The sequence below is a fragment of the Siphateles boraxobius genome, unplaced genomic scaffold, assembly GCF_051911475.1.
Source record: "Siphateles boraxobius isolate OS27281-9 unplaced genomic scaffold, OSU_SipBor_1 153, whole genome shotgun sequence".
Classification (NCBI taxonomy): domain Eukaryota; kingdom Metazoa; phylum Chordata; class Actinopteri; order Cypriniformes; family Leuciscidae; genus Siphateles; species Siphateles boraxobius.
In genome coordinates this window covers 63,172-85,462 of record NW_027508759.1, presented here as the reverse complement: position 1 = coordinate 85,462, position 22,291 = coordinate 63,172, and the positions used below count along the sequence as shown (strand labels likewise).

Below are 22,291 nucleotides of genomic sequence, written 5' to 3'. Positions count from 1 at the left end.
GCGGCGGCTCTCGCTCAGCGCTCGGATTGGTCGGCGCGCGCGTCCACGTAGCGCATGCGCATAGAGCAGCGCATCCTGTGCGCGGTCCGGAGAGGTCTCGCGTTGCGGGCGTCTGGACTTTAAAAGCGGGCGTCACCTCGCGTCTCCGCATCAGCATCTTCAGAGAGAGAACAGCTGAAACACTCGCTAAGCTGCCGGTGCTGGTAAGTGACTGTCTCTGAACAGATGACGTCATGTTCATACACACACATACGCGCGCGCTGAATCTTGATTATACCGATTGATGTAATGCATCTTCGTTGCAACAACTTTATAGAATTGAGGATTGAATTGAGTTTGTCATGCACAGGATGCGCGTTATGAGAGCGTGACTTGACACTTCTCACTGTCACATCATGTGTCATGTGGTAATATATGTGTGTGTGTATATGATCGTGTGAGTTGATGATGATGATGATGAAGATGTTGCATGGAGCATTTGTTGCAGACTGTGTGTTTGTGCAAGTTCTGATGTGCGTCATTAATTGCACCGAATGTTTTGGGCCGATCTGAGCGGATCTGTCATGATCAACAGCAACTTCTGTGCATGCACTACATGATGATGTCATCGCTGGATTTTGTCAAACTTATAAAATATTCACTTTTAATTCGATGTTGCATTTCCAATTCTATGGCTAAATGATTATAATTAAAGAGATATAATCCTATATGCAATGCAATGCTGTACAATAAGATGCAATACTGTATTACACTAGTTGAGTCTTGCATTTTTGCTGTTATGTTCTATTTTGAATTTATTGCATGGAGGATTATAATCAAAATTAGCAGTTACTAGTGCCTTAAATTTGATTGCATACAGGATTACAATCAAAGAGTTATATGAATGATCCAAGAGACTTCAGTATTATAGTACAGTATTGCATAACATAGTAAAAGTCAATGATCTTGCATTTTTGCTGTTATATCCGATTTCAGTTATTATTATTTTATTGCATACAGGATTATAATGAAAGTGTTTTTGTTAAATTAAAAAAAGCATATTTATTGGCTATCCTGCAATACTTTACTATACAATTATTGAGTTTTGTAATTTTGCTGTTATATTTTATTGCATATGCAAAGATAAACGATTTGTACTGTCCAATTTTAGCAAGATGTGTAAAAGTGAAAAATCTAGATTATACAAAAAAAATAGCTTTTTCCTTATGAGTTTAATATCCACTTGTCTTCTTGAGAAACTTTATATTTATGAGTTATTAATGAAGACAATAACAAAGAATAAAATTTTGATAATCACTGTTCAGATCAGTCAAAACAACAGTTTTTGGCTGATGCACAGAAAAAAGTCACGCATGTGGAGACTGACGTGTGTGTGCGTGTGTGTGTATGTGTGTGTGTGTGTGTATGGTGCTAAATTTTGCTGTATAATCACACTGATCTTCAGTGAAGATCTGCAGCAAACACATTTTCCAGCCCAGACCTTCACAGCCCGTGTGTTTGTGTGTGTTATTGTTGGCGTTTGTGCCGACTGTGCAGTTCGTGTAAAGGTGATCTAAGAGTCACACCATAACACAATGACACATGAAACATGGCTGATTAACAGAAGAAGTTGTATTTTAAGTTGAATTTTTAAGTTAATATAAAGTCTTTATGAAGCTAATTAACTAACGTTCTCACTCTTCACAGCCGATTTATCGTTGCAATGATGTCACTGAAGAAGCCTCCACTCAGACGCAGCGCATCGACCGTAGAATCGACCAATCACAGCGGCCCGTTGTTGGCTCCGCCCACCTCCCTCAATTTACGCTCCTCCCACAACCAGCAGCTGAGCTGCGACACCATTAAAGAAGGCGTGGTCGCGGTTTCCAAGGAAGCGCAAGGCTCTTCGAAAAGTCGTCAAAACTATGCGTTGACGAATATTCAGAACGCAATGGGTTTGAGCCAAAACCCCGCCCCTTTGAGCCAAAACCCCGCCCCTTTGAGCCAAAGCCATGCCCCTGTGCACTTTAAACCCGCCCCAACCAAGTCCGCCTCATCATCATCACTCTACTGCTCCTCGCTTTCCTTTTCCACCTCAAATCCCAAACTTGCGAAGAACGGCACTAATCTCCAGCTAAAAGAGGAGCAACTGGACCTCAACAAGAACGACAGGAACCTCCTGAGGAGCAGCTGGGATTGGCTGGAGGGGATGGACAATCAGAAGAACCCTGCAATCAGAAGGAGGACCAAGAGCTTTCTAGAATACCATCGAGAGGAGGAGGCGTCCAGCAGTCCTAATAAAGACACACAGGTGGAGGAGAAACATCTCCTGCCTAAACTGGAGGCGCAAACGTGGGCTAAAGAGAACCATGTGGAGGTTCATCTCACACTCCCACAGAACCACCTGCTCCTGTTGGCCAGCGAAGAAGAAGAAGAAGAGGAGAGTCCAGAACTGGCGGACGTTTACGAACACGTGGTTTGCCCGAACAATGAGCGCGTGAGCCGCGTCAGAGACGGGTAGGGCTGCACAATTAATCGAATTTGTAATCGCGGTTACAATTACGGATGCCACGATTATGTAATCCTTTAAAGGCGCAATAAAAAAAAAATAAGATGTGTTTTGTTTTTCTTTCTAGTTTATTTTAAAGGTGCAGTGTGTAATTTTTGGGGTTATCTAGTGGTGAGTTTGCGAATTGCAACCAATAGAAGTTACGGTGGCTGACAAGAAGTGATGTCATCATCTGAGACAGCAGAGAGTATAGCCAGTTAATCAATAAGGTCTCTTTACAAAGATGAAATTAAGAAATTAGGTATACTTGATTATTCAGTAAAACGATGTTATTGCGAGTATAATTGTCACTTGTTCATCATTGTGTCAGTGTTTTATTCGCTGACTTTAGCAGCTTCTTTGCATGAAGAACAACATAGTTGCGAAACCGCGTTTGTCCATTCAAGGCCACCGTAGAAACGTGTCGATGTAAGGAGACCCGCGGTGTGTGTAGAGAGAAACGGCTCATTCTAAGCTAACAACAAGATAACGGTTCATTATGTAAGGTCTTTATACACCACTGAAAACATAGTTATGTATATGATATTGCATTTCTGTCAACAGATCCTCCTAAATATTACACAATGCACCTTTGGTTTGGTTTCTTTAAATAAATAAAAAATTATATTTGGTATTTTAGGCTTAATGCTATAGAAAAGCAAAAAAAAAGTTATTTTCAGGAAGAGTGTTTTCAGCTTGTATTTTGATATAACAAAATAGCATAAAGCTATTCAAAACATCATTCAATGTAAATTATGATAATCGTAGTTAATAATCGCAATTACTATTTCAAGGGAATAATCGCTTATTATAATTTTTGTCATAATCGTGCAGCCCTAGAGACGAGAACTTTGGTTCTCCGAGCGGAAAGGTCCAAATGATCCCGCCATCCACGTTACGCCTGGAACTGAGAGGAGACGAGGCCGAGGATTCGAGCGAACGCCCGGCGCGACTCGAGAAACAGGTGGAAGACGAGGAGGAGGAAGATTCCAGCTGGACGACGCTATCACAGGAGAGCCCATCTGTGGAAACGCCTCCGGAAACAGGTGATCTCCGGTTATTTTATTTACACTCGTGCGGTGTTGGTGAAAGTTACTTTGAAAAGTAATGCATTACAATATTGTTACTCCCTTAAAAAGTAACTAATTGCTTTACTTAGTTACTTTTAAAGAAAAGTAATGCGTTACATTATTGCGTTACTCCCTTGAAAAGTAACTAATTGCTTTACTTAGTTACTTTTAAAGAAAAGTAATGCGTTACATTATTACGTTACTCCCTTAAAAAGTAACTAATTGCTTTACTTAGTTACTTTTAAAGAAAAGTAATATGTTACATTATTGCGTTATTCCCTTAAAAAGTAACTAATTGCTAAGTTACATTTAAAGAAAAGTAATGTTACAATATTGCTTTACTCCCTTAAAAAGTAACTAATTGCTTTACTTAGTTACATTTAAAAAAAGGTAATGCTTTACATTATTGCGTTACTCCCTTAAAAAGTAACTAATTGCTTTACTTAGTTACTTTTAAAGAAAAGTTATGTTACATTATTGCGTTACTCCCTTAAAAAGTAACTAATTGCTTTACTTAGTTACTTTTAAAGAAAAGTTATGTTACATTATTGCGTTACTCCCTTAAAAAGTAACTAATTGCTTTACTTAGTTACTTTTAATGAAAAGTAATGCGTTACATTATTGCGTTACTCCCTTAAAAAGTAACTAATTGCTTTACTTAGTTACTTTTAAAGAAAAGTAATGTTACATTATTGCGTTACTCCCTTAAAAAGTAACTAATTGGTTTACTTAGTTACTTTTAATGAAAAGTAATGCGTTACATTATTGCGTTACTCCCTTAAAAAGTAACTAATTGCTTTACTTAGTTACTTTTAAAGAAAAGTTATGTTACATTATTGCGTTACTCCCTTAAAAAGTAACTAATTGCTTTACTTAGTTACTTTTAAAGAAAAGTTATGTTACATTATTGCGTTACTCCCTTAAAAAGTAACTAATTGCTTTACTTAGTTACTTTTAAAGAAAAGTAATGTTACATTATTGCGTTACTCCCTTAAAAAGTAACTAATTGGTTTACTTAGTTACTTTTAATGAAAAGTAATGCGTTACATTATTGATTTACTCCCTTAAAAAGTAACTAATTGCTTTACTTAGTTACTTTTAAAGAAAAGTTATGTTACATTATTGCGTTACTCCCTTAAAAAGTAACTAATTGCTTTACTTAGTTACTTTTAAAGAAAAGTTATGTTACATTATTGCATTACTCCCTTAAAAAGTAACTAATTGCTTTACTTAGTTACTTTTAAAGAAAAGTTATGTTACATTATTGCGTTACTCCCTTAAAAAGTAACTAATTGCTTTACTTAGTTACTTTTAAAGAAAAGTAATGCGTTACATTATTGCGTTACTCCCTTAAAAAGTAACTAATTGGTTTACTTAGTTACTTTTAAAGAAAAGTAATGTTACATTATTGCGTTACTCCCTTAAAAAGTAACTAATTGGTTTACTTAGTTACTTTTAATGAAAAGTAATGCGTTACATTATTGCGTTACTCCCTTAAAAAGTAACTAATTGCTTAGTTACATTTAAAGAAAAGTAATGCGTTACAATATTGATTTACTCCCTTAAAAAGTAACTAATTGCTTTACTTAGTTACATTTAAAAAAAGGTAATGCGTTACATTATTGTGTTACTCCCTTAAAAAGTAACTAATTGGTTACTTTGTTTTCCCATTTATTGACTGACAACTTTTCTGTCCTCAAGTTGAGAGAAATTGTGAGTAAATTGATTGTTATTGTAGTTCTAGACTAAATGTGAGCATTTACTCATCTCACTGGCAAAAAAAAAACAGATTCAGAATTCCTCAAAATGAATAAAATAAGTGAAATGTAAAATCAGAATACTATGGAAACCTTTAATAATGTTAAACAAAATATGTTTATGCATTTAATCTCACTTTATTGACCAGTGTACTTGCTGATGATTCAGTTAAACTGAAAGGATTGTTTGAGCTGCGCCCTCTACTGTACACGCGTGAATATGCATTTCCTTCAGCCTTATTATTTAAATTTTGGCCAAAATATAGAACTTAAAATATAAAACACAACCCAGGTGAGAAAAAGTAATGCAATAATGTTTTCTTTAAATGTAACTAAGTAAAGCGATTAGTTACTTTTTAAGGAAGAAATGCAAAATTGTAATGGATTACTTTTCTTTAAAAGTAACTAAGAAAACTTGCGTTACTTATTTGAAAAAGTAACTCGGATATTTTGTTGCAAATTTAAAAGTAATGTGTTACTTTACTAGTTACTTGAGAAAAGTAACCTGATTACGTAACTTTTAAGTGTTACACCCAACACTGATCAAAAGTACAGTAAAAACTGTGAATTATTGTTATTATCATGTGAAATGTCAGTTTTCTCTGTGATTATATGGTGTTGTAGGTGTTTGGGAAGAGCCTCAGCTGAAGGGGTGTTTTTGGCGGGATCAGGCTGACCTGGAGGCGGAGCCACGAGTGAAGGGGGCGTGTCTTCCTGTGCCCTGCTCTAAAGCACAGACTGAGGTAGACACATTCAGTCATTTAGCAGACAGTTTTATCCTCAGTGACTTACAAATGAGGAATACAGCAATCTTAATGAGGCAATAAACACAGATATAAAGTTTCAGAATAATGCAAGCTTGAACAGGGAGAGATTGAGGAGATTGAGGATTGAGGATTGAGATTGAGGAGATTGAGATTTTTTTTTAGACAAAAAAAAAGATGATCTGCTCTTACCACAGTTTTCCTGCATGTGATTATGAGTTTCTTATTGACATATTGAAGGGCCTGCCCTGTTTTTTGAAAGTCAGTATGATACGTAAATTGCAACTGTCTTTTCCACCCTATTCATACTTTGCACGTGACGTCACAAGTACTGGCTGGCGGGCAAGAACGTCGTTCTCTAGCAAGGAAACCCAGTACACTAATCAAGGATCTTGCCAGGACGTCGCCAGTTTTAATATACCAAAGTTGGTGTTTTGAGGTGTAAACGACCTGCCAGATAGTTGTTGTGCGATTGGATGCACTATTATTCAGCATAATCGGGTTCTCAGAGTCAGAGACGACGATAGATATAACGGTATAGCGACGACTATCTTAATTTACTGGCTTAATATTTCTCTTGTGGACCTACATTAATTACAGTAGAATATGAGAAGAATATTCCTTTTTATACAAGTTTTTGAAGCTGCTTTTGATTTTCACAGATGGCAGAGTTGTGCTGTTCGTGAACTAAAGACTGTTTTTAGGCCTATACCATTTTAGTGATATTATCCATATTTAGTAATTGTATTGTTTTTAGTGTTATTAGTGTCAATAAACGTTTTTGTTAATGTGCTATGGAAACAAAATAGCCTCACTATATAATTGATTGTAGTATTGGCCACTTTGTCAGCGTTTGTTGCCCGCCAGTTATCCATGGTAGTCACGTGACTGCAAAGCATGAATTGTGATGTATATCTGAGAGAAACGGCTTCTCGACTAAAAAAATAATATGGGCTGGGACTTTATTTGTTCATTTGTTTGTGTGTGTGTGTGTGTGTGTGTGTTTGTGTGTGTGTGCGTGCGTGGGTGTGTGTGCACGTGTGTGCATGTGCGTGTGTGTGCATGTGTGCGTGTGTGTGTGTGTGTGTGTGTGCGCATGCGCGGGTGTGTCTGTGCGCGCGTGTGTGTGTGTGTGTGTGTGTGTGTGTGTGTGTGTGCGCATGCGCGGGTGTGTCTGTGCGCGCGTGTGTGTGTGTGTGTGTGTGTGTGTGTGTGTGCGCATGCGCGGGTGTGTCTGTGCGCGCGTGTGTGTGTGTGTGTGTGTGTGTGTGTGTGTGTGTGTGTGTGTAGCGGCCCAGCAGTATCGTGTCGGACAGCTCTGTGGAGCCCGTTCCTTCATCCGCCTCGTCACCCTCCTCTTCCTCGCTGTGTTACGAGGCGATGGGGCGCGCCGCCAGTTTCCTCAACAACAACTACCTGGTAAACATGTGAAAATAAACACTTTGACGCAAATTTAATTATTTTATTTTGATTCACAAGCATTTTTATTATTTATTATTTTGAACATGTAAAGAAAAAAAAGAAAAATGTATCTATACAGACATGCATACATACATAACATTAAAATTAAAATAACGAATATATACAGTCATGTACTTACCAGCACAATCTTACAAAATTATTGTAAGTAATTCAAATCAATAATTCCCATGTTCAAAAAGGAGTAGGAAGAAGTTCATAACAAACTTTTCTGGTTCTACCCCCTCTCTCTTTCTTTATCCTTTAATTAAATACAAAACAAATTGATGCTTCTCATTCATTTCCATCTATCTATGGCAAATCAAATATCACCTCCATACTAGACTTAATATGTAGACCAAGGAACCTGTATTCATTACTATCGCCTCGAGTCCTTTTCGGATCCATTGAATTTCCTCAGTCTAAATAGTCTTTTAAATTTACTCATTGTTCATAAAGCAGCAGCTTTACAGTAATAAACATGAACAACAGTGTCAGAGTCTCTTCTGATAAGAATCACGGCGTCAGTTTCTACTGTCAGTGTGTTCATGTTTTTACTCACGTCTGAACAGAAGAAATGAAGAAGATTCACACCTCGAAGAAGGCGGAGCCTGAGAGCCACGCCCACTTATGACATCATCACCACAGACCAATGAGAGTTCAGAGGCGTTTACCAGCCGGAGTGAACTTTTCCAGAAAGTTTCGAACTCCCGAAAACAAACTCAAAACAAACTTCATATTAGCCTGAATTTGTTCAAAATGATAATAATGTTAAAATAATAACCTTCTAATTACATGATTATGTTTCTACTCCAATACTTTTTTTGAAATATAAACATTTAAACAGTGGCTTTCATAAAAACTTGTTTTCGTAACGAATTTATTCAAACACAAATTAAGAACATGTAGAAAAGGTGAAGTAAAATATAATGCGTATGTAATATGGTGCGTATACAGTAGTCAACATTTGAAGTGGATCAAAACCTTTCATCAAAGTTATACATGAATTTTGAACAATACTCGTTCTTGTCTTAGGACAACTTTGATGAACTTTTTTTTGATCCACTTCAAATGTTGACTACTGTATATATATATATTGGCAAAAATGTGACGATTCGATAGTATTGTGATATTTGGGCCGCGATTCAATATTATTGCGATTCTTAACATATTGTGCGATATCCTGTTGAATGCAGGACAATAAAGCACAAGCGCCACCTTGTGGATGTAATACGCAAATGTAAATGATCAGAGTAAACTCTGAGAAAACCAATGGAGAAAACCCGAAAGTAAAACAGATAATTTTGTAATTAAATATTGTAATACTTTGCGCTACTGTATCGATATAATTGCATGCGCAAAATATCGCGATACTGAACAGAATCGATTTTTTCCCCCGCCACTAATATATTATATATATATATATATATACATGCTATGGAAGGCAAGCAAATGTTTTCTGAGATTTGAGACTTTATGCAGCTTTTCTACCTTTCTTTACAGGACCTGACGGAGACATGCGACTCCCGAGAGAAGCGTCGCGAGCGCGAACGACAGGAGGAGCACGAGAGAGAACGACAGATGAACCGAGAGAGTTTAGGAGCTCACGGCGGCCCGTACAGCTTCATCAACCACAGGTGAAGCTCCTCACCTGTAAATCATGCCGCATTATTATTATAGTCACAGGAAAGAAGCTTCATGCTTTCATCTTTATCCTCCCCAGAGCTAAAGTCCCATCAGCCCCTGCAGACACCATCATACCCATCAACGACCTGGACACGCAGGTAAATCTGCTGATGAAGCTCTTCAAGCACTCTGGAGATCATACACACTTTTCTAACTGTAAATATTAACACAACTTATAACAAGAACAATGAGCACCACAATATCAGCATTTAACTATGATGAGAGATGACACAAAATCATAGACATCACAAATAAAAATAAAATAAGTACTAATAATAATAATAACAACGAGGAATGATAAAAAAGAACACAGACATAGACACAAATAAAAAAAATGATAATAATAATGACGACGACAACAAAGGATGACATAAAATAACAGACACCACAAATAAAGAATAAAATAAAAAAACAATATAAAATAAATAATAATAATGATGAGTGATGACATGACATCACAAATAAAAAATATTAATAAATAATATTAATAATGATAGTGACGAGGGATTGCATGAAACAGCACAGAAATCACAAATAAAGAATAAAATAAAAAATGATAATAACGACAACAAAGGATGATATAAAATAACGGTCACCGCAAATAAAAATAAAATAAAAAGCAATATAAAATAAATAATAATAATAATAATGATGATGATGATGATGAGGGATGACAAAATCACAGACATCACAAATAGAAAATGTAAAATATATAATAATAGTAATAATGAAGAGGGATGATATGAATCACACAGATTTTACACATCAAAATAATAAAATAGAATATATTCATGATAAAAATAATAATAATAATAATATAAATGGTCTTTGTTATCTTAGTTAAATCCTGGGAAGTTTTAATGGCTTTATTGTTTCTCTGTCATTTAAGTGTGAAATCAGCACATTTATCTCAGAACAAAATAGGGACAATTTAGGTTTAGATGTTATTACTCTGGATTTATGGATATGAAATTTGCCCAACAAGCACAAAATTGTTACCAAGAGTCAGTATGACATACCAGAAACAGGAAAATCTTACAATACATCAGGTTATACCTTAATAGATCATTTTTAAAAAATTGGTATTTATTGCTTAGGTATTTAAAGTAGCATAATTGTACTAACATGCTCAACATATTAAGAAAAAATCTCAAATATAACAATCTTGTATATTAGACATCAGCTGTTTCTCATTGAACCAAAAGATGATGTCATTCTTCTGTTCCCACAATGCATTGCCAAACTCAGCTGTAGTTACAGACAGCGCCACACGTTGTCACTGTTGTTAAATATCACTGTTTATTGGCACTAGTTTTATCCTTTAATATGTTTCCATAATATCTGGTCAGAATATAATAATTTGGTGATACCAAACAAGAGAGTTATAGTTAAATGCATCACAATATTTGTGTTTTCTTGGCTAAATTCATCTAAACTGCTCTTAACTTGATTAAAAAAAAGAATAAATCAGCTTGATCAGATCAATAGGATTTATAGGGTTAAAATGATAGTTTACCCAAAAATTTAAATTAGCCCATGATTTACTCACCCTCAAGTCATCCTAGGTGTACATAACAATCTTCTTTCAGACGAATACAATCTGAGTTATATTAAAAAATGTCCTGGCTCTTCCAAGCTTTATAATGACAGTGAGTGTTTCTGTTTTGAAGTCCATAAAAGTGCATCTGTCCATCATAAAAGTGCATCTATCCATCATAAAAGTGCATCTATCCATCATAAAAGTGCATCTATCCATCATAAAAGATAAAAGTGCATCTATTCATCATAAAAGTGCATATATTCATCATAAAAGTGCATCTGTCCATCATAAAAGTGCATCTGTCCATCATAAAAGTGCATCTATCCATCATAAAAGTGCATCTATCCATCATAAAAGTGCATCTATCCATCATAAAAGTGCATCTATCCATCATATGAGTGCATCTATCCATCATAAAAGTGCATCTATCCATCATATGAGTGCATATATGCATCATAATAGTGCATCTATTCATCATAAAAGTGCATATATGCATCATAATAGTGCATCTATTCATCATAAAAGTGCATCTATCCATCATAAAAGTGCATCTATCCATCATAGAAGCGCATCTATCCATCATAAAAGTGCATCTATCCATCATAAAAGTGCATCTATCCATCATATGAGTGCATATATGCATCATAATAGTGCATCTATTCATCATAAAAGTGCATATATTCATCATAAAAGTGCATCTATTCATCATAAAAGTGCATCTATCCATCATAAAAGTGCATATATTCATCATAAAAGTGCATCTATTCATCATAAAAGTGCATATATTCATCATAAAAGTGCATCTATCCATCATAAAAGTGCATCTATCCATCATATGAGTGCATATATGCATCATATGAGTGCATATATGCATCATAATAGTGCATCTATTCATCATAAAAGTGCATATATTCATCATAAAAGTGCATCTATCCATCATAAAAGTGCATATATCCATCATAAAAGTGCATCTATCCATCATAAAAGTGCATCTATCCATCATAAAAGTGCATATATTCATCATAAAAGTGCATCTATTCATCATAAAAGTGCATATATTCATCATAAAAGTGCATATATTCATCATAAAAGTGCATCTATCCATCATAAAAGTGCATATATTCATCATAAAAGTGCATATATTCATCATAAAAGTGCATATATTCATCATAAAAGTGCATCTATCCATCATAAAAGTGCATCTATTCATCATAAAAGTGCATCTGTCCATCATAAAAGTGCATCTGTCCATCATAAAAGTGCATCTGTCCATCATAAAAGTGCATCTGTCCATCATAAAAGTGCATCTATCCATCATAAAAGTGCATCTGTCCATCATAAAAGTGCATCTGTCCATCATAAAAGTGCATCTGTCCATCATAAAAGTGCATCTGTCCATCATAAAAGTGCATCTATCCATCATAAAAGTGCATATATTCATCATAAAAGTGCATCTATCCATCATAAAAGTGCATCTATTCATCATAAAAGTGCATCTGTCCATCATAAAAGTGCATCTGTCCATCATAAAAGTGCATCTATCCATCATAAAAGTGCATATATTCATCATAAAAGTGCATATATTCATCATAAAAGTGCATCTATTCATCATAAAAGTGCATCTATTCATCATAAAAGTGCATCTATTCATCATAAAAGTGCATCTATCCATCATAAAAGTGCATCTATCCATCATATGAGTGCATATATGCATCATATGAGTGCATATATGCATCATAATAGTGCATCTATTCATCATAAAAGTGCATATATTCATCATAAAAGTGCATCTATCCATCATAAAAGTGCATATATCCATCATAAAAGTGCATCTATCCATCATAAAAGTGCATCTATCCATCATAAAAGTGCATATATTCATCATAAAAGTGCATCTATTCATCATAAAAGTGCATATATTCATCATAAAAGTGCATATATTCATCATAAAAGTGCATCTATCCATCATAAAAGTGCATATATTCATCATAAAAGTGCATATATTCATCATAAAAGTGCATATATTCATCATAAAAGTGCATCTATCCATCATAAAAGTGCATCTATTCATCATAAAAGTGCATCTGTCCATCATAAAAGTGCATCTGTCCATCATAAAAGTGCATCTGTCCATCATAAAAGTGCATCTGTCCATCATAAAAGTGCATCTATCCATCATAAAAGTGCATCTGTCCATCATAAAAGTGCATCTGTCCATCATAAAAGTGCATCTGTCCATCATAAAAGTGCATCTGTCCATCATAAAAGTGCATCTATCCATCATAAAAGTGCATATATTCATCATAAAAGTGCATCTATCCATCATAAAAGTGCATCTATTCATCATAAAAGTGCATCTGTCCATCATAAAAGTGCATCTGTCCATCATAAAAGTGCATCTATCCATCATAAAAGTGCATATATTCATCATAAAAGTGCATATATTCATCATAAAAGTGCATCTATTCATCATAAAAGTGCATCTATTCATCATAAAAGTGCATCTGTCCATCATAAAAGTGCATCTGTCCATCATAAAAGTGCATCTATTCATCATAAAAGTGCATCTATTCATCATAAAAGTGCATCTATTCATCATAAAAGTGCATCTATCCATCATAAAAGTGCATCTATCCATCATAAAAGTGCATCTATCCATCATAAAAGTGCATCTGTCCATCATAAAAGTGCATCTATCCATCATAAAAGTGCATCTGTCCATCATAAAAGTGCATCTATCCATCATAAAAGTGCATCTATCCATCATAAAAGTGCATCTATCCATCATAAAAGTGCATCTGTCCATCATAAAAGTGCATCTATTCATCATAAAAGTGCATATATTCATCATAAAAGTTCATATATCCATCATAAAAGTTCATATATCCATCATAAAAGTGCTCCACAGGCTCCGTGGGGTTAATAAAGGCCTTCTGAAGTGAAGCGTTGCGTTTGTGAATATATCCAAATATCCATATTTAAAACTTTATCGACTAAAATAACTAGCTTTAAAACAGAAACGACCATTCACTGCCATTTAAAGCTCGGAAGAGCCAGGACATTTTTAATATAACTCTGATTGTATTCGTCTGAAAGAAGAATGTCATATAAACCTAGGATGGCTTGAGGGAGAGTAAATAATGGGCTAATATTCATTTTTGGGTGAACTATCCCTTTAAGAAAGGAGTTGAGGTCCGGTGTGCTGGTCTGCTGTTGCAGGTGTTCTGGGTCCAGTATCTGGGCTGGTTGGAGGTTCGGGAGGCGGATCTGATGTGTGGGAAGAGCGGCTCGACGGTCAGCGACTGCATTCAGCAGCTTCAGCGACGCAGAGAGACAGACAGCGACCGGATGAGGGTGAGACGGGTTCACATCTGAAGAAACATGCAGGGGGTTAACAGTTAAAGAGCACCTATTATGCCCCTGTTCACAAGATGTAAAATAAATGTCCCCAGAGTGTGTATGTGAAGTTTTAGCTCAAAATGCCCAACAGATATTTTTTTTACAGCATGTTTAAATTGTCACTCTTTGCGGCTCAGAAAAACGCAACCTTTTAGTGTGTATCCCTTTAAATGCAAATGAGCTGCTGCTGCTGACACAGGGGGCGGAGCCTCACGAGCATGCGCTCAGTCAGGACAATCTCATCTGATAATATCAAAACAGAAACGTCTTGATTACGTATGTAACCCTCTTTCCCTGAAGGAGGGAAACGGAGACGTACACTCAGGGCGGAGCTATGCTAATACAGCAGTGTCAGTCAACAGTCGTGGGCGGGGCCTGTGCAAAAGTACGTCACACTGCCCAGAATCTGAGAACGCTTTTTCTGAGACACTGCTTATGATTTATGGGGATTAAAAAAGCACTGGGTGGATATTTATCATTATATGGTGGTTGTGTACACACACTGCCAACACGCATATAAAAGTGAACTTTGCATAATAGGTGTCCTTTAAAGACCCAGAAGCAGATATGATGAATGAAGACCGGGAGTCACGACTGCAGTCAATTGAAGAAAAGTTTTTCTGAAGATAGTTTGCAGTTTCATCAGCAGAAGTCAGCTTCAAGACTCATAGAGTTCGTAGGCCGCTCTCTTACAGTTACAAAGATCACAGCAGTTATACTCTTCTGCGATGGTCTAAGCTACGTCCTTGCTTCAGGTTAAATGATTCTCATTGGCTTAGAAATAAGTTAACATAGTCATTTTCCACACATGTACAGAAAGACTGAAGCATATCTCCATCGATTATGCGGCTGACACTCGGACCCTGAGTTTAGGCACGTCGTGACCTTCCAGGTCGCAGATTTGTGTTACTGGGCGCAGTCAATCTCCCATAATGCCACTTGTTCCTTAACCTGTAACCAAGAATACTAACACACACACCGACACACTTTGGCACACTTTGGCCAGGCTCTCACTATAAACAGAAGAGTCGTCTCAAAACATCAAGATAATACATTCTTTCTCTCAAGGAGAGGACACTTTAATCTAACAGTAAAGTAAAGACTTTAGCTAAAAAATGGTCACTTAAACTATTGGTTCCGATGACCCTTGTGACCTATAGTCGTCATGGTCACAACCGGCCCCTGATCTCAGTCACACACTCACACTTCTCTCTCTTTCTCTCTCGTTTAGAGACAGACGATGCTACTGGTCCTGCAAGATGTCACTCTCAGCCTCATCGACGCCACTGACCACACCCTCCTGCACTCTCAGCCAATCAGCTGCATCCGCGTGTGGGGAGTGGGGCGGGGCCTCAGCAGGTCAGACACTTTCCCTTTGTAACTCCATTAAAGGGCTGGTATAATTCCCTTTTCACAAGATGTAAAATAAGTCTGTGATGTCCCCAGAGTGTGTGTGTGAATTTTTAGCTCAAAATAACATACAGATATTTTTATATAGCATGTTAAAATTATCACTTTTTGATGGTGAGAAAAAACACCGTTTTGTGTGTGTCTCTTTAAATGCAAATGAGCTGCTGCTCCTGGCACAGGGGGCGGAGCTTCAACAACTTGTGTTCTTTAGCAGCTTTGATTACTTCACACAGACATGCACTGAAAATTTAAAAAACTTTTAGCCTTTTATGTTCAAACCGGAGTCAGAAAGATGGAGAGACTCGAGAAGAAGTGACAACATGTAGACAACAAATGGTTAGTTGATGAATTTATATAGCTGATGTGGAGTTAACTATCTTCAAGTCATTGATTAGCATATTCTGTCTTGATAATCTATAAATCATGTTCCGGGGGCGGGGTTTATGTAAATTTTAGGGTTAGTGATGTCACTAACCGGTGAAGAAGCTCATTGTATTCTCTATCAGTCGTTTGTTGTAGTCTTTAAAAAGTTCTTTAAAAGCAAAAATCTCCCTTTGCTTTGAACTTTGAGCGCTGTAACTTTGCAGATGTTGTTTATGCTCAAACAGCAACATTACACACTAACTAAAGTTAGAAAAGTGAAATCATAATAGACACCCCTTTAAACGCTTGTTTGGAGGTGATTACTCTTCTTCTGCAGACGGTGTTGTGTTGTTTACGGGTTTTTGAAGTTAATACACGTACATGACCAGAGATTGTAATTAACATCCGCCAAATGCGGGTATAAATTAACCGTGGCGAGTAACGCTGTCAAATCACGAGCCAATTTGAGTTACTTATTATGTTTATTCACTTTGCTGGTTTAAGACAAATCTGTGCAGATTTAGCGCAAATACTCGTGAATCATCATGATATATTAAATACAGCGTATTGCACAGAATCTGCTCATATCTGGCTTACTTGAACACACACACACACACACACACACACGTCACTACACAACAAATAACGGTGCGCTTGTTCATTTGCATTGAAGCAATTATTGTAAAGATTAAAAAGCATTTGGTGAACAGAAAACACTGTTATTTTCCAACATCATACATTTATTTAATGTTCTTTGTCTGTCCACCTAAAACACATTTATAGTGAAAAGGATGAAAGAGGAATGAGGAGATTACAATTTCATCCTTTTTACTATAAATGTGTTTAAGAAATTAAATGTATGAATGAAATCCAAATTGTATCATATTTGATAGACAGTATATATATATATATATATATATATACACAGTATATATAAGCTGTGATGTGGTTCGTTTCATTTTATTATCATTATTATTTTTTTATTTTTAATTGTTTGGCTAGTAGAAGTTCTGAATGGCCGATAACTTAATTTTAGTAGCCAAATTGGCCGGTGAGTGAAAAAGTTCATTTCAAACCCTGTACATGAAAAGTTTAAAGCATTGAAGGAGGATTATCCCATCACATTTTAAATGTTTTTCTTTCTGACAAACTCTTAAAAGTCACTGTTTGTGTTAGAATTGCAATGCTAGTGTACTGCATACTACACACTTAAACCTAGCATGTGAAACACGACTAACAGTAGGATATTACAGTCACGTGACCTTATGTTGCGTATTTAATTCAGTGATCGGCATCACACACATAAATGTCCTTATTTTATCGTCCAGTTTGTGTACGGCGGTGTTTCACAACCTTTTTTCAGTCACTGAACCCTTTGAAATATTTCAAAAATGTGTGTCACCCTATTAACTTCAATAATATACCTTGAAAAGTATCAATACCATTTTTGGAAGAACCACCATAAATGTTTCATATATTTTTAATATTATCAAATTTTTTGTCCATCCATTGTACGTCTAGCCAATTTTCTGAAGAGATTACTTTTTATGAAGACAGATTTTAATTTATGCTTTTATTCATAAATAGACATTGGTCGATTACCATTATAACACCTAAAGGTTTACTCACTCAGTGTATTTGTGTTTTTACAATGGGCTAATTGTGTTGCAGCAGCACAAGCTAGTTGATTTCAAACTTTGAATTGAATTAAAAAAATTAATCGAGTAATTAATCAAAAGTAATCGAGCAGTAATTTGATTAACACACACCGCATGTTTATTAGGCTGCTGTCACTTTAAGACCTGACGCACGGTTCCAGTATGCTGTTACACACACTGTTTACGTTCACTTAGTCTTATGACATAACCAACTGTGTTTATGTGAATACTCGACAGGACGGACATTGTGGCAATATTTGTGTGTGTGTGTGTGTGTGTGTGTGTGACCGTTTAAGAGTAACAAGCTTATTTTGCACAAAATTATGCACAAACCCTTCTAATGATTTGCATTTTTATTATGAATGTGTGTGTTATTTATTGTTATATGAAATATCAGAGATTGATGATATGTAATTTTTTAATTTAGTTTTTACAGTTTTTAGCGATTAACATGGTTTTGAAGGATTTTCTACTCTCGCCAGACGGCACCCCGGTTGGGAAACATTGGTGTAAGGCAGTGGTTTTCAAACCCTACGTGTCCACCCGAGGGTCGCGAGAATTAAAAAATGGGTCGCCAGTGATTTAAATAAAAAAAAAATAAAAAAAATCTGTTTTCTAATAATATTAATAATAATAGCTTTGATTAGAAGTACACTAAAAAAACATTCAAATTCATGCCAAATAAATAATCCACGTCACCTGACCAAAATGAAGACGAAACAACGAAACAAACTGAATGCTTCTCCTGACATGCGTGTTGCCCTCTCGTCCTGCGAACCGGTTTGGGACCAGATTATGCAGAATAAGCAGGCCCACCCTTCTCATTAATATATATATACACAAAACACGCACTCGTTCGCTCCATCCGCAACACAAACACTCGTCGTTCCTTGCGGCTTCTGCAACACACTCTCGTTCGCTCCATTGGCAGCAACACACACATTTCAGATCAATATATTTGTTTTCCTTAAAATTGTAATTAACACTAACTTTATTCTCATTTGAATTATAAATATGTTTGCTTTTAAACTGTGTGTGATTTTGGTTGGGTGACAGTTGTAGGTTAAGTTTGACAAGAGTTTACAGTTTGACAAAAGCACAATGTTGTGTTTTAAAATAATAGTCTACCTAATATAAAAATCACACTGCTCTGTTTAAATAGCAGTAGTAGCCTAGGCTACAATTCGTACCATTCAGCGTAAGCACCGCTCAACTGTGATGTTTCCATGCACATTTTTGCGCATGTGAAAAGGATGATTTTTTTCCTGTCGATATTGCAACGTGAGTGAAGTTGCTACAAAGCCAGTGCTCGAAGTGGGGCGGTACTCACCGGTACGCAGTGCCGGCACTTCTACATTTTACTCTTAAGCGTACCTGCACTTTTTCTTGCGTACCGCTACTTCTCGCATGTAGCCGGTACTCGACCACTGACAGAAAAGGCGCCAGTGTCACGCCCGCTGATATACTTCGTTTGCAGTGCGTATGCAGTGCGTATTTTTCCCGCACCCATGTTAACAGGTTCGAGCTTTCACACTGCACGCGCATGCGGTCCGTCAATGCGCTCCTGGTGCTGAGATCGTTCCCAGTCTATTTTTGCTGTTCTGCACGCGGTGAATTAAAGTGACAGCTCATGGTTCGTGGTCAAAACACAGATTGACATGAAAATATAATAATCTCACCATAAATGCATTTAATTAAATAAAATGTAGTAATCTAAATGTATTTTTGGACTTGCAGGCTTGGAGGAGTTCCGTTTTCGCACGCACGTACACACGCACGACTTGTTTTAATACATTTATGTTGTTAATAAAAAACAATTAGGCCTAGTTCTGTTATAAGTTTTATTTTTCACTGTAGAAATCTCAAATGTCATGATTTGCCAATGCAAGAGAGTACCGGCACTTTTCTTTTCCCACTTCAAGCACTGAAAGCCTATAATAAAGAATAGTTTACCATCAAATACATCGCGATTCGCGAATGTTGAAACATTTTACGTGTTACGTAAACAGAGTTACGTGAGCATAATGCCCCTTACTTTTACTTTCGCTTTAAATTATTTCGTTTTGGCATGTTTATAGTTATTATTTTTTTAAATTCTTGTTCTGTTCTGAATATTACATTTAAAGAGTTTGTTGTGGAATATGTTTTGTGTATTTTTTAAGCATGCAGCAAACGATAGGCTATTATTTGGTTAAAATTCCTGTATGTAGGCCTAGCTTGATTAAATTAGTTAAGGATCGACTTTGCGTTGCAATCGCGTCAAGGATTAGCAAGTGCAAGTGCATCATCAAAAGTGGTTAAAAAAAGTGCTGAGCTGATTTTTTTTCTGCGCACAAGCCTATGGGTCGCGTCAAAAAAAAAAAAAAAAAGGGTCCCTCTTGAAAAAGTTTGAAAACCACTGGTGTAAGGGGTCAGAATCGTATACTAACATATGCAGTATTCAGTGATGGAATAACGGCGTTATAAATAAACTGCGTTAGAATTTGGTTTAAATATCCTCTGATGATGACGTTCTCTGTAGGTTATAAAAATAAACCTTTTATTTACATCAATTATTGTTTATGTTGTTGCATTGTTCAGTATTATATTGAGAATATGTCTACCAGTTGTAAAGGTGTGTGACAGTTTTATAATTTTAATTCGCAGTGCAAAGAGTGTAGCCTATGTGTATGCATATTCTTTTATTACCATTTATTTATTTTTGGTACATTTCCTAGAGGCATCATTTGTTTTTAGACTTTTGTTGGCCAGTTGTGGTCTGTGCAATAAATATTAAAAGTTCTAAACCATCTATTTTGTTTTGTTGTTCCACTATAGTAATGATAATATTTTAATATTATGGTTCATAGATGTCTCTCACATTGTCCCAGAGCAATATTAAAATAGTGTAGCTTAATGTACAATGTTTTATAATTATAATTTATTCTATTTATTCCATTTCGTTCATTTCACATATTTAATATTGGGGGTATCCAAGTTATTTCACATATTTAAACATTCTTTTTTTAAGTAATGCAATAGTTATTTCCCCTGGTAATTAGTTTATTTTGTAATGAAGTTACTCAGTTATTTTTTGTGAGAATTAACTTGTAACTATAACTAATTACTTTTTTAAAGTAACTAACCCAGCACTGTTAGTATGTTACTGTCTCTGCAGTTTGGTGTTTTTTTGGTTGTGCAGCTGTTTTTTGTTATTGCATGCTCTGTACGATAGAGTTTTTCATGCATGTATAGTACGAGGGTAAGTGGAGTGCAGTGCATTGTGGGATACAGTATGTGTCTGTTCTGGTGATTTACTGCAGATTTTAGCAAATGTATTAAGTCATTTGGGTATTCCAAGTGAAAAAAAAGCAAAAACAAACAAACAACACACTGTTTCTCCCCCAAAACATTTATGAGCTCCTTAAACGCCACTTTTTTGGGAACAACAGGATGCTGACATTGCATTTTTATTATTATTAGTGGTTAGATGCTTTAATTGCATCTCAGTTTATTATGTGTATATATAAAAGAACAGAATGCAATAATAACAACATATTAATTACATATGATAATATTTATTATATCATACCCGGTAAACGCTATATTCCCACTATTAATAAATACACGTTTGATTCGTAGCTTTAGAATATTTTCTTAATATTTATTTAAAATAAACTCCAAGCTGATATGTGATAGGAAAAGGGAGAAAAAGAGTTCAGTCAAAGGTGGATTTGAACTCGGGGTTTGTCTCGCATCACTGACAGATCCCTCAGACAGGTTTTGATTGGCTGAATCAGGCACTGGTGGGCGGAGTTACTGTAAACAACCTGTTTGCATGTGGCGTAAATATAAACGCTGTATATTTTTTGGTTGTGCAACTGAGTTTATTTTTTTAGATGTGCATGCTTTCTGAAATTGTCTCGCTCTCTCGCTCTCTCTCTCACTCTCTCACTCTCTCACTCTCTCTCACTCTCTCTCACTCTCTCTCTTTCTCTCTCTCTCTCTCTCTCACTCTCTCTCACTCTCTCTCTCTCACTCTCTCTCTCTCTCTCTCTCACTCTCTCACTCTCTCTCACTCTCTCTCACTCTCTCTCTTTCTCTCTCTCTCTCTCTCTCTCACTCTCTCTCACTCTCTCTCTCTCACTCTCTCTCTCTCTCTCTCTCTCTCTCTCACTCTCTCTCACTCTCTCTCACTCTCTCTCTCTCACTCTCTCTCACTCTCTCTCTCTCTCTTTCTCTCTCTCTCTCTCTCTCTCACTCTCTCTCACTCTCTCTCTCTCACTCTCTCTCTCTCTCTCTCTCTCTCTCTCTCTCTCTCTCTCTCACTCTCTCTCTCTCTCTCACTCTCTCTCTCTCTCTCACTCTCTCTCTTTCTCTCTCTCTCTCTCTCTCTCTCTCTCTCACTCTCTCTCTCTGTCTCTCTCTCTCTTTCACTCTCTCACTCTCTCTCTTTCTCTCTCTCTCTCTCTCTCTCTCTCTCTCTCTCTGTCTCTCTCACTCACTCTCTCTCTCACTCTCTCACTCTCTCACTCTCTCACTCTCTCACTCTCTCTCTCTCTCTCTCACTCTCTCTCACTCTCTCACTCTCTCTCTCTCTCTCTCACTCTCTCGCTCTCACTCTCTCTCTCTTTCTCTCTCTCTCTCTCTATCTCGCTCTCAGCCGCAGAGAGTGATGAG

The 22,291-nt window shown here is 36.3% G+C and overlaps 1 protein-coding gene across 3 annotated transcripts in view; it reads left to right on the top strand.

The window, feature by feature from the left end:
- Nucleotides 1–37: 37 nt before the first annotated feature.
- apbb2a (amyloid beta (A4) precursor protein-binding, family B, member 2a) overlaps nucleotides 38–22,291 on the top strand; it is a 41,187-nt gene continuing 18,933 nt past the window's right edge. The window contains exons 1-9 of one of the 3 annotated variants that reach the window (XM_077230906.1): nucleotides 38–203; nucleotides 1,687–2,496; nucleotides 3,362–3,573; nucleotides 5,979–6,097; nucleotides 7,409–7,537; nucleotides 9,080–9,213; nucleotides 9,300–9,360; nucleotides 14,022–14,156; nucleotides 15,433–15,560. In XM_077230906.1, coding sequence (XP_077087021.1) covers nucleotides 1,703–2,496; nucleotides 3,362–3,573; nucleotides 5,979–6,097; nucleotides 7,409–7,537; nucleotides 9,080–9,213; nucleotides 9,300–9,360; nucleotides 14,022–14,156; nucleotides 15,433–15,560 — 1,712 coding nt within the window. In that variant the 5' untranslated portion in view covers nucleotides 38–203; nucleotides 1,687–1,702. Of the gene's footprint in view, nucleotides 204–1,684; nucleotides 2,497–3,361; nucleotides 3,574–5,978; nucleotides 6,098–7,408; nucleotides 7,538–9,079; nucleotides 9,214–9,299; nucleotides 9,361–14,021; nucleotides 14,157–15,432; nucleotides 15,561–22,291 lie in introns of all 3 variants that reach the window. The other 2 variants (XM_077230904.1, XM_077230905.1) reach the window with 2 other exon arrangements.